Genomic DNA, 12,938 nt, shown 5'->3' with positions numbered 1-12,938 from the left:
CCCTGATTAAACCAACTGAATTAAAAGAAAACATTTAGTTAAATAGAAGCAGGTTATTCAGCCAAACATTGCACATTATAATTTAAGGAAAAGAAGGAGATTGTGCGTTAAAGTACTCCTTAGCTCCGTTCAGGTAGAGCCGGCCAGTCCATCAGGAGACGCAGAGGGCGCCGTTTGGAAAAGTCCGGAGAGCGCGCATGCGCGCACCGCTTGAGTTAGCTAATCCTGTGTTTTGAGCCAACTTTGTACACACAGACAGACTGCGCCCTGAATTCCTACTTCTTTTGGTCTGGTCACGAACGTGTCACGTGGTACTTTTATCAAAAGCCTTCTGCGATAAGTAATATCACATGACACCTCATGTCTTGTATGCTTTTGCTGCTTCCTACAAAGAATGCCTGCTATCAGCAAAACACGACCGTTCCTTGTCTGAACCTATGATGTCTATTTTTTAATGCCTCTGTTCTAGAGATATACTTATAAAAAATAAACTATACATATAAAAATGCATCCTAGGGACACTTCCCTTAATAAAGTGTAGGTGCAGACACAATGTAAAGTTCCTGAGGGTTTCATTATCATCTGAACCCTGAATACAATGAGGACTGATTGTGATGTCATTTATGTTAGATAGAATGCCTAGAGGGGGCTGGATGGTCTCGTAGCCTAGGACTAGGAACCCCTGCAGATTTTATTTTTCTTCTTTTTTGTTATTTCTGTCCTCCCTGGCCAATGGACCTTACTTTTATTCTATATGTTAATTAGTGTTCCCTAATTTTATTTTCGGCGGCACGGTGGCGCAGTGGTAGCACTGCTGCCTCGCACTAAGCAGACCTGAGGTTTGCTTCCCTGGTCCTCCCTGCGTGGAGTTTGCATGTTCTCCCCGTGTCTGCGTGCGTTTCCTCCCACAGTCCAAAGACATGCAGGTTAGGTGCATTGGCGATCCTAAATTGTCCCTAGTGTGTGCCCTGTGGTGGGCTGGCACCCTGTCCGGGGTGTGTTCCTGCCTTGCGCCCTGTGTTGTCTGGGATTGGCTCCAGCAGACCCCCTGTGACCCTGTATTAGGTTATAGCGGGTTGGATAATTTTATTTTCTTATTTATTTTGTCTTTTTTGTCTTTTGTCATTATGTAAAGCACTTTGAGCTATGTTGTTTGGATGAAAATGTGCTATAGCAATAAATGTTGTTGTTGTTGTTATTTCTAGAATGGAACATGGCCTGTGGTGACATTAAGTAAGTTAGTAAGCAAGTTAATAATCAATGTAAATACATTTATGCACAGTATACATTCAAACAACATACAGTGTGACCACTAGGGGGCATTGCAGCCCCTCAAACCCCAGACACCTCCACAGGTTCAAATCAAAGATTTATTATAATAAATTACCTTAGCCAAGGCTTCTTTTTAGTACAATAGCCTTTAAACAAGCACAACCACCATCCCTTTTTTCTTCTTCCTTCCACCTCCATGACAAGTTTTGTTCTTCTTCCTCCCGACTCCAACTCGCCTGGGTGAGGCAGAGCGACTCCTTTTATTCGAGATCTGGGAGTACTTCTGGCACTAGGGCAGGTGAAAACAGAACTCCCTGAAAGTAGGGAGCATAAATCCCTGCAGCACCTCCTGGTGGTGCCCCACAGCACTACAATTCTCAGCATGCCATGTCGGAGTTCGTTTGGGTCCCGAGGCCCAGGGATGCTGCCATCTATGGTATGGAGGTATGGAGTCCTCCTTAATCACTCCATGATGGTGCCCTCCCTGCCAGGTAAGGGTCCTTTGTCCACGCCCCTACTGGCATGCTGACGCACTTCACAAATTGTTGGTTTGTCTTGCCAATTTCATGGTAAGAACAAGAAGGCTCCTGCCTCTTCGTTCTCTTGGCCTCCCAGCCCGGTAATGGCATGGAAACCATCCTGGCAGGGATGCCAGCCATGGAGTGCAGTCCATGAACAGCATGGCATCCCAAAAATGAATGATTATAAATGCAAGGTTTCTTATGACAGGCGTTCCAAAATCAAGCATCCATTGCATTTTAAAGCACGTCTGTTGGAGAAATTGTATTCCAGCACGAGGCCATGCCCTGAATGACTATTTATAATGACTCAAAGTATGCATATATATATTTTTGGGGACACCCTGTATTTTAAATAATTCTCAAATGGTTGACAGGCTTTATCTAAGCATATTATTACAGGGTAGAAATAATAATGACAGAAATCATCTGTGCTTTTGGTAGGGGGATGGGGACAATCGGTGGCCACAAAGTCCTGCAGGTGCCATGGTGCCTGGGCATGCCTCTTGTTCTGCCGCAGTTGGATTGAAATGCCATTTTATTTTTGCACACCAGGCCTGCGCTCACTCCACTATGTCATCCCATGGCTTCTCACTGCCCTTCTCTTCGATTGTCGGTGTAACTCTCTGAATTAGATCAGTTGTAGATCTGAAGATTTGCAGGTGATTCTACCAAAAAGTGTGACCCAAAACAGATCCTCAAATAAAGAAAGCAGGTCTGTGAGAGCAACAGGGTCAGGTGGAATTCCCTGAAAGCAAGGGAGCATAAATCCCTGCAGCACCTCCTGCTGGCACCCATGGAACCCAACATGCCCTGTGGGTGTCCATTTGGGTCCGGAGGCCCAGGGATGCTATCATCTAGGGTATGGAGTCCTCCTTAATTACTCCATCAGCCGAGTAAGAGTCCTTCGTCCGCCTCCTACACTCTAAAAAGAGAAAAAGGGCTCTTTTTGATTTAAGGTAATTTTAGTAGTTGTAATGAATGATATTAATATGTTTGTTCACCTAACGTAATTTTTTGCCTTACTTCAAATTGAAAAACCTTGCAGTCGCTTAATGTAACTTCTTCTATTTAGTCTAAAGCAAAAAATCGCTTTGGAGACCTTGCCGGCTCCGACCCCTGTGATGTCACGTCCGGGCTCCCACCAATGGCAGAAGACCTACATGAGCCCGACCCCTTTGACTTCACTTCCTGTCTCCTCCTTTAAAAGCCTCCACCTTTTCCCTATTCCCTCAGTTCTGTTTGGACTCGGGTTTGTGCACATCAGTGCTGTATTATTTTGAAAAGCAACTTTGCAGCCAGGAAACCAAATTATACGGGTGGCTGCCCCATGTTTGAAGGCATTGTACAAAATGTAGCACTAATTTTAAAATAAATTTGCTTCCATTGTTTAAAGCAAGGGCGGCACGGTGGCACAGTGGTAGCGCTGCTGCCTCGCAGTTAGGAGACCCGGGTTCGCTTCCCGGGTCCTCCCTGCGTGGAGTTTGCATGTTGACCCCGTGTCTGCGTGGGTTTCCTCCCACAGTCCAAAGACATGCAGGTGAGGTGGATTGGCGATTCTAAATTGGCCCTGGTGTGTGGGTGTGTTTGTGTGTGTCCTGCGGTGGGTTGGCACCCTGCCCAGGATTGGTTCCTGCCTTGTGCCCTGTGTTGGCTGGGATTGGCTCCAGCAGACCCCCGTGACCTTGTGTTCGGATTCAGCGGGTTGGAAAATGGATGGATGGATGGATGTTTAAAGCAAAACATTGTTGTGGTTTGTTTTATTAAAAACAATTTTACCCTAACAAACAGTGAATTCAACACCATATAAAGAACATATTTAGTTGAGTCCAATTAAGAATTTAAGTTGGCATTACAGTGAATACAATAATGGACAAAATGTTAATTTGAGTTCATCCATCCATTATCCAACCCGCTATATCCTAACTACAGGGTGACGGGGGTCTGCTGGAGCCAATCCCAGCCAACACAGGGCGCAAGGCAGGAAACAAACCCCGGGCAGGGTGCCAGCCCACTGTAGTTAATTTGAGTTTTTAAAGAAATTTTGTTTGAGCTAAATACATTTTTTGCTTTTATTCAAGTTTTTGAAAAGGTTAAAACAAACTCAAATGAATTAAGTTTACTGAAATACTTTTTTAAAAATTGAAAGAAATCAATTAAATTGCGTGTTACCTTGTGAAGTAATTTATTTAGGTGGATCCAACAAAACATTTTTTACAGTGATATCGGGATGCTGACACGCTTCACAAATATGTTGGTTTCTCCTGCCAGTTTCACGGCAAAGACACGAAGTCTCCTGTCGAAACACATCCTCAAATAAAGAAAGCGGTCCATGAGGGCACACTGCACACTCCTTCCCCTTCAATTGTGCGCCGTGTATGATTAGGCTGACCAGTTTTGACTTTAAAAGTTTCGCAAACTGCATGGAGTGTTGTCTGAATCGCCCGTGTACGACTGAATTACCGACAGGACCGCTTTGTTCCTGAAAGTTTCTTCAGTTCAAAGGGAGCTCATCTTGGTTCAATTTCTTTCTGTTCAAGAAAAAGACTGCGAGGAACCGAGCTTGAAAGAAAAAAAAAAGTACAGCATCTACACGGTTTGAAAGAATTCAGCTGCTGGTTGTACGTTTTTTTTTTTTTTTAACACAGCCCATCGAAACAAGATTGACACGCTGTGCATGACAGGGAATGTACGGTGCCCCCGTGGAGCTTCTGTTCGGAATTTCTCGGCTACTCCATTGTAACAGCCTGACAGGGCGGCTCGTCCAGCGGAGCGCTGAGCAGCGCAAGTGCTGCCGTCAATATTACATTAACCCCGAGTGCTTTTTGATTGTCTTTTAAAAAGTGAATCAACATCTAATTCGGGGCAGCACGGTGGCGCAGTGGTAGCGCTGCTGCCTCACAGTAAGAGAGTTCGCTTCTCGGGTCCTCCCTCCCTCTCCCGTGGAGTTTGAATGTGCTCCCCGCGTCTCCGTGTCAGTCCAAAGACATGCAGGTTAGGTGCACCGGCGATCCTAAATTGTCCCTAGTGTGTGTGTGTGTGTGTGTGTGTGTACCCTGCGGTGGGCTGGAACCCTGTGCCCTGTGCTGGCTGGGATTGGCTCCAGCACACCCCCGTGACCCTGTGTTAAGATATAGCGGGTTGGAAAATGACGGACTGACGCCTAGTTAGTAAGTATGTTGGAGTAAAATGCAGATATAAATGCAAAGAATTATTATTATTATTTCACCCGTACAGCAGCGCGAAGCAAATAGCGGACCACCGCAAACACGCGTTTTTTTTTTTCTTTTGCTGATGTCTTTACTATCATCTAGTAATACGAACGGCCCACCTTCTTCTGTTTCATTACTTATTTTCTCCAGCACCATATTTGCCATGCTTTTCAAAATGTACATCATGGTGGGTATATTTAGCATCACTAGGATTACGCAACTGTTTTTATCAAACTTGCCAATAACTTGTAAAAGTTCGAGAAAATGACCTGTGTTGGCGGAGTGTGTATTTAAATGTCCTTACACATTTTAGAGCCCTTTTCTTTGCTAAGCTTACATTCGGTCCATCCGTCCATTGACTCCTTATGACCCCTAATAGCACTCTGCGTTTTAAACGAGACTTGGTGCTTTCCTCCCCTTCGGAGGTTCTTGTGTAAAAACGCGGTCTCCGTGCGCCAAACAACGCCCGGCAAGCAGAACACGGTCCTCAGAAACCGAATCCTCAATTCAGGGTACTTGTGTTCTAAACCAGGGGTCTCCAACTCCGGTCCTGGAGGAGCACCGTGGCTGCAGGTTTTCATTCTAACCCTTTTTTTTTTTAAAAGAGTGACCAGTTTTTGTTGCTAATTAACTTCTTTTGAACTAATTTTAGTTGACTTGTTCTTGAAGAATCAGACACCTTAATGGTTTCTTTTTCCTTCATTTGCAGTCAAACAATAATAAGATACAAAATGTGCCAAAACAACTGGTGTCCAAAGTACAATATCTGAAAATAAAGAAAGATGAAGGTCTCAGGAATGTCGATCTGCTCAGGTCCACAAAACATTTCACCAGAGCACTTAGAAAAGAGAAAATCAATAATTTGGGAAATGTCTGCTAATGCACCAGGAGAGGAGCAACCAGGCATGGAATTAAAGAACGGGTTTAATTAACGACAAGAATCGGCACCTCATTAAGCAGCTGGTTAGAGTGAAATTTGTTGGAGTTTGAGGCCCTGACTTAGTTGGTCTTCTGTTGTCTCACTCACTTCACATTTCATGAAGCAATTCAGTGGAATGATGAAGAAATTTAGTGGAACAAATCTTAAAAAAGCAAATAAATTAAAAATGAATTCACAAGATGCTAATTAGCAGCACAAACAGGGCACTCATTAAAAAAAAGAAAGTTCGAATGAAAACCTGCAGCCACGGTGGTCCCCCAGGACCAGACTTGGCGACCCCTGGTCTAAACGGACGGCACTATCATCGTCACGCAAATTGGTGGGGCTGCTGCTCCGGTTGTTTAATATTTGGAGTTTAAATTATTAGACTGACCTACCACAAATACTAACCTTAAAGTTAGCGGGGGTGGATAATAGTTGTAGATAGATAGATAGATAGATAGATAGATAGATAGATAGATAGATACTTTATTAATCCCAGGGGGAAATTCACATACTCCAGCAGCAAAAAATATTAAAATTAAAGAGTAATAAAAAATGCAGGTAAAAAACAGACAATAACTTGAATAATGTTCAACGTTTACCCCCTCTGGTGGAATTGAAGAGTCGCATAGTTTGGGGGAGGAATGATCTTCTCAGTCTGTCAGTGGAGCAGGACAGTGACAGCAGTCTGTCGCTGAAACTGCTCCTCTGTCTGGAGATGACACTGTTTAATGGATGTAGTGGATTCTCCATAATTGATAGGAGCCTGCTGAGTGCCCGTTGCTCTGCCACAGATGTCAAACCGTCCAGCTCTATGCCAACAATATAGCCTGCCTTCCTCACCAGTTTGTCCAGGCGTGAGGCATCCTTCTTCTTAATGCTGCCTCCCCAGCACACCACTGCGTAGAAGAGGGCACTCGCCACAACCATCTGATAGAACATCTGCAGCATCTTACTGCAGATGTTGAAGGATGCCAGTCTTCTAAGGAAGTACAGGCGGCTCTGTCCTTTCTTGCACAGAGAATCAGTATTGGCAGTCCAGTCCAATTTATCGTCCAGCTGCACTCCCGGGTATTTATAGGTCTGCACTCTCTGCACACAGTCACCTCTGATGATCACGGGGTCCATGAGGGGCCTGGGTCTCCTAAAATCCACCACCAGTTCCTTGGTTTTGCTGGTGTTCAGTTGTAGGTGGTTTAAGTCGCACCATTTAACAAAGTCCTTGATTAGGTCCCTATACTCCTCCTCCTGCCCACTCCTGATGCAGCCCACGATAGCAGTGTCATCAGCAAACTTTTGCACGTGGCAGGACTCCAAGTTATATTGGAAGTCCGATGTATATAGGCTGAACGGGACCGGAGAAAGTACAGTCCCTTGTGGCGCTCCTGTGCTGCTGACCACAATGTCAGATCTGCAATTCCCGAGACGCACATACTGAGGTCTGTTTGTAAGATAGTCCACGATCCATGCCACTAGGTATGAATCTACTCCCATCTCTGTCATCTTGTCCCTAAGGAGCAGAGGTTGGATGGTGTTGAAGGCGCTAGAGAAGTCTAGAAACATAATTCTTACAGCGCCATTGCCTCTGTCCAAGTGGGAGAGGGATCGATGTAGCATATAGATGATGGCATCTTCCGCTCCCACCTTCTCCTGGTATGCGAACTGCAGAGGGTCGAGGGCATGTTGGACCTGTGGCCTCAGGTGGTGAAGCAGCAGCCGCTCCATGGTCTTCATCACATGTGATGTTAGAGCGACAGGCCGGAAGTCATTCAGCTCACCAGGACGTGATACCTTTGGGACTGGGGTGATGCAAGATGTTTTCCAAAGCCTCGGGACTTTCCCCTGTTCCAGGCTCAGGTTGAAGATGCGCTGTAGAGGACCCCCCAGCTCTGATGCACAGACCTTCAGCAGTCGTGGCGATACTCCATCTGGACCTGCTGCTTTGCTGGCACGAAGTTTCCTCAGCTCTCTGCTCACTTGCGCTGCTGTAATTGTGGGTGGGGATGTCTCTCCTATGTTGGTATCAGCAGAAGGATGTGTACAGAGTGCAGTACTCCGAGGTGAGAGTGGGTTAGGGTGGTCAAACCTGTTAAAGAAGATGTTCATTTGGTTTGCTCTCTTCACGTCTCTCTCGATGGTGGTACCCCGCTTTGAGCTGAAGCCAGTGATGATCTTCATCCCATTCCACACTTCCTTCATGCTGTTGTTCTGCAACTTCTGCTCCAGTTTTCTCCTGTACTGCTCTTTCGCCACCCTGAGCTGGACTCGGAGTTCCTTCTGCACGCGCTTGAGCTCATGCTGATCACCATCTTTAAAGGCCCTTTTCTTTTGGTTCAAAAGGCCCTTGATGTCACTTGTAATCCATGGCTTGTTGTTAGCATAGCAGCGTACTGTTCTTACTGGAACTACAACGTCCATACAGAAGTTGATGTAGTCAGTAGTGCAGTCAACAACTTCCTCAATGTTCTCATTATGAGATCCCTGCAGGATATCCCAGTCTGTAGTTCCAAATGCAGGATATCCCAGTCTGTAGTTGTCTATAGATCTCTAATGTTAATGTCTTCTAATGCTCCCCTTCCCGGTACTGCAGCTCGGCTTCAAGTGGTGGACGTTGGTTTGTGTTACCGACGTCCTCGTTGGGTTTAGCACTGTTCGGGGCATCTGAAGACCGTGTTCTTTTGCTGGGTATTAGAAAGCGACCCATCCTCAGCAATGTTCAGATAAGGGGCATTATACATGAAAAAAAATCTCCTCGCGATATCCCATCATCAAATAGTATTGATAGCTATAACATCTCATGAGAGTTTGGCTTTATTGATTTATTTGAAATATATCACGAAATATTTCGCTTTCAAAATGAATGCACAGATGCAGTAGATCATTACAGGACAATATAAACATTTTTGGAGGTGCTAAGCCGGAGCTATGCAAACTCCAGGGGGTGCTGACACACCAGCTAGCTCCATTCTTCCAGGCAGGCAGTATGCGCATGTGCGCACGCATCGGGCAGGCAGCAACAATTTGTATTTAATGTACGTTAACTCCACATTCTCAGATATGAGGAAATTAGGAAAACAATTTATTTAAATTGAATTAATTGAACAAAGTATTTTGAGATTTGTTTGAGTGATACATTTTTGCCTATCAAGATAGGACTTTGACTTTAATTCAGATCAAATAAATAATCTATGTAGTCCATCCATCCATCCATTTTCCAACCCGCTGAATCCGAACACAGGGTCACGGGGGTCTGCTGGAGCCAATCCCAGCCAACACAGGGCACAAGGCAGGAACCAATCCCAGGCAGGGTGCCAATCCACCACAGTAATCTATGTAGTATATAATAAAACACTACGGTCTGTGTATCCTCCAAGCAGGTCTTCCAACTAGCTGGGACAACTTGGGGGTTGGTGGCAGGATTGGCACTCCAGCCACCATAAAAAAAAAAACTTCACACTGTTCCAGAGTGGTGCTAAGGTGGCACTCGTTGCACGGCTACACTTGGGTGCCGATCTGGGTGGGAGCGCATGCTCCCAACCTCTTTCTCTCTCTAAGGTCTGTGTGTCCAGTCCATCTGAGCAATCTGATTGGCCAGTTTGGCTTTTGATGACAAGTGCGAGTGAGATGATGCATGAGGAGTGAAGAGGCCTGCTGAGGGAACCCCTTTCAAAGATGGCAACCATAGAAGCAGACAAGGGGTGAGAAAGGCACCTTGAAAATAAGGACTGAGTCTGAGGAGCAGGATTTATGGGAACAGGAGACAGAGTGGAGGTGAAGAGATGTTCAGACGCACGAAAATACTGAGGAAAGGCGAAGAAGCTGTGTTTAGGGCAAGAGATGGCAAATGTTTTTTTATTAATTATTCTATTACCTGTCCTTGGCAGGTCGTGTGGCTAGTGGAGTAATATACTGAAGAACTGAACTGTAATAAACAATATAATACCAGGCATAAAAAATCACAACATTATGATGAAGTGCCTAAAGTATTATAATAATGTCTTGCAATGTACCTGGAATATTAAATTATTTGTATTTAATATGTGATTAGGCAAAAGAAGAATAACATGCTATTTTACTCAAATATTCAATATATGTGTACAAATGATTATTGCAGCTTTTCTCTTTCAAAAGAGCTGCAGTATAATATACTGAGACCAGAACAAGATAAGAATGTAAATATGTGACATATGATCATATATGATATGTGAGAAATTCAAATATGACTTCTGTTATCAGTAAAAAAAACCCACAGGTGGTAATACACACATACAGTAATGCTTAGATATGTCATTGCTATCATTAAGTTTAGTACCATCCATCCATCCATCCATTTTCCAACCCGCTGAATCCGAACACAGGGTCACGGGGGTCTGCTGGAGCCAATCCCAGCCAACATAGGGCACAAGGCAGGAATCAATCCCAGGCAGGGTGCCAACCCACCGCAGGACACACACAAACACACCCACACACCAAGCACACACTAGGGCCAATTTAGAATCACCAATCCACCTAACCTGCATGTCTTTGGACTGTGGGGGGGAAACCGGAGCGCCCGGAGGAAGTTCAATACCATTCCATTCTTTTTTTATATTCTGCATTTCCTTATCATTTTCTTAAATAATTGCAGACTCTTTCTTTGAAGACCATAGCTTTTAGAATAGTTTCCAGTAATGAGTCATTATCTTTATCAAATATCACTTCCTTTACAGAACCATGGAAGTTCAGTATTTTGGAAAATGCACTTCCAAAATGTTCCTAAACAATGTGTCTTTGTGTTGTTTCAGAGCCTGAAAAAATGTCCACAGAAAAAATGGTTAGCATTGCCTTGTTGGCAGTGGCCTGCGTTCTGCTTGTTGTTGCAGTGGCGCTCATAATTAAAACAGTCGTGTACAGGAGAAAGCAAACGGAGAGGTATGGCATTACAAAATCCTAACAGTCATCTTCACAGTCTCTATCTATCTATCTATCTATCTATCTATCTATCTATCTATCTATCTATCTATCTTTTCCTGCCTACTATGCTAAAATTAAAATCTATCTATCTATCTAATCCTGCCTACTATGCTAAAATTAAAATCTATCTATCCTACTATTCTAAAATTAAAATCTTTCTATCTATCTATTATATAGTGCCTTTCTATCTATCTATCTAATCCTGCCTACTATGCTAAAATTAAAATCTATCTATCTATCTATCTATCTATCTATCTATCTATCTATCTATCTATCTATCTATCTATCAATCATATAGTGCCTTTCTGTCTATCTATGTATCTATTATATAGTGCCTTTCAATCTATCTATCTATCTATCTTGGTGCATTGATCTTAATGAAGTCATTGAAATTCTGTCTTTGCATATCTGAATCTTAATCAATGCTATGTAAAAATGGCAAATAGTGAATCTTTCCTACATTAGCTTCAATCAATAATTGAATATCTACAATGTGTCTAATCCCCCTGCCCTTTATTGTTTCAGAATGAGTGACAAACTGAGCCTGGACAAAATCCAACATGAATTGAACCCTGTGATAGGAAATCTGTATCTGGAAGACAGCAAATCCACTAAGATGCCTGGACTGCAACTTACCAGCATTCAGCAAAACCCGGAAAAAAATGCATCTGCGAAAGACGGACATTTTACAGGATTTTAAGAACAAGTTTAAAAAGTGATTTTCTTTTTTTTTTAGTTTTAATTGTAATTTATTTGTTTGCTGGCAAAGTCCTTTAAAAAAACTTGTTTTAAAGTATTTGGACAGTAAAAAAGAGAACCTGTTTGTAGTAAGTTTTTATAATCTGTAATAAAGAAATTTTTTAAGAAAATACATTCAGACTGGGAAAAAAAAGTCCATGAACACAAAGCCGACTGGCGGTGTCTCGTGTGTCTGTGGTGCTACTTTGTGTCATCAGGTGTCTGAAAAGAAAAAAACACATAAAAGTTCATTGAAGTTGCTTTTGCCGTTCTACATGACTGGCTGCAATCCCTGTAATGGCTATCTGTGTGAGGTCAGCGTGTTCTCTCCCTGTGCTTTTGTCCTCAGATTGACTTCACATTTTCTTGGTGTGAATGCAGATGTCTGCAACTGGAATTATCCTGCTTCTTTTTTTAATCATTTATTGAATTTATTAAGAATAAAGCAGCCAGGCAAGAGAAAAAGAGGAAGGTCTAAGAGAAGGTTTATAGATGTGGTGAGAGAGGACATGCAGGTGATAAGTGTGACAGAGCAAGATGACGAGGACAGAAAAATATGAAAGAAGATGATCAGCTGTGGCGACCCCTAAAGGAGCAGCTAAAAGGAGAATTAAAAAGCATGTAACATTCCATACAATCAAGTCAAACTTAACAAAACTAAAATTCAATTCAACCCTCACCCATGAGAAAGAGAGGAAGGCCAACAGCCCGGGTCAAACTTTGAAAAGGAGTCTTCCTCCCCAGTCTAAGTGCTTAATCTAAAACGTTATTGATTAGATCCTGCCAGGATTTTAAAAAGTACAGATCCTAAGTGAGAATTTGATATTTTTTTCCAATTTCAAACAGTATATAACATCAGTTACCCCCTGACTTAAAAGAGGTGCGCTAGGCTCAGAGGAGGACCTTACGGGTGTGCGGGGCCTAAGGCTGACCAACCCCATGCAGGGCCGGTTACGTCAAGCACTGTTACTGCTATGTGTGGACTGTATAAACTTGTGCGTGAATTTAATAAAAATAATGTTAACATACACTGGATATTGTCATTACAGTATTCAGCGACATTTTTGCAAGATAGCATGCGGACTTTATCAAAATATAACTTGACAAATCTGCTCGAATGAGACACGCGGACCTCAAAAGCAGGACCCCCTTAGGCATGGGGCCTGGGGCGGTCGCCCCACCTGCCACCCCCAATCGCTGCTCCAGGCTAGAATTCTTCCAGTTGAGTAAAATAAGTCTACGTGCTAATAGTAAAGTAAAGGCCTTTACAGTTTGTTTGTCCTTCTCCTCTTTAAGCCCCTCTGGGAGCCCACCAGACACAGC

General features: G+C 43.4%; 1 protein-coding gene across 2 annotated transcripts in view; it reads left to right on the top strand.

The window, feature by feature from the left end:
- LOC114664417 (ectonucleotide pyrophosphatase/phosphodiesterase family member 7-like) overlaps positions 1-12,000 on the top strand; it is a 31,636-nt gene extending 19,636 nt beyond the window's left edge. The window contains exons 5-6 of one of the 2 annotated variants that reach the window (XM_028818499.2): positions 10,709-10,835; positions 11,403-12,000. In XM_028818499.2, the coding sequence (XP_028674332.1) occupies positions 10,709-10,835; positions 11,403-11,577 (302 nt within the window). In that variant the 3' untranslated portion in view covers positions 11,578-12,000. The remainder of the gene's footprint in view (positions 1-10,708; positions 10,836-11,402) is intronic. The other variant, XM_051936507.1, reaches the window with a different exon arrangement.
- Positions 12,001-12,938: the final 938 nt, after the last annotated feature.

This window comes from Erpetoichthys calabaricus, chromosome 14 (assembly GCF_900747795.2).
Source record: "Erpetoichthys calabaricus chromosome 14, fErpCal1.3, whole genome shotgun sequence".
NCBI lineage: Eukaryota > Metazoa > Chordata > Cladistia > Polypteriformes > Polypteridae > Erpetoichthys > Erpetoichthys calabaricus.
This window is presented reverse-complemented; position numbering and strand designations above follow the sequence as displayed.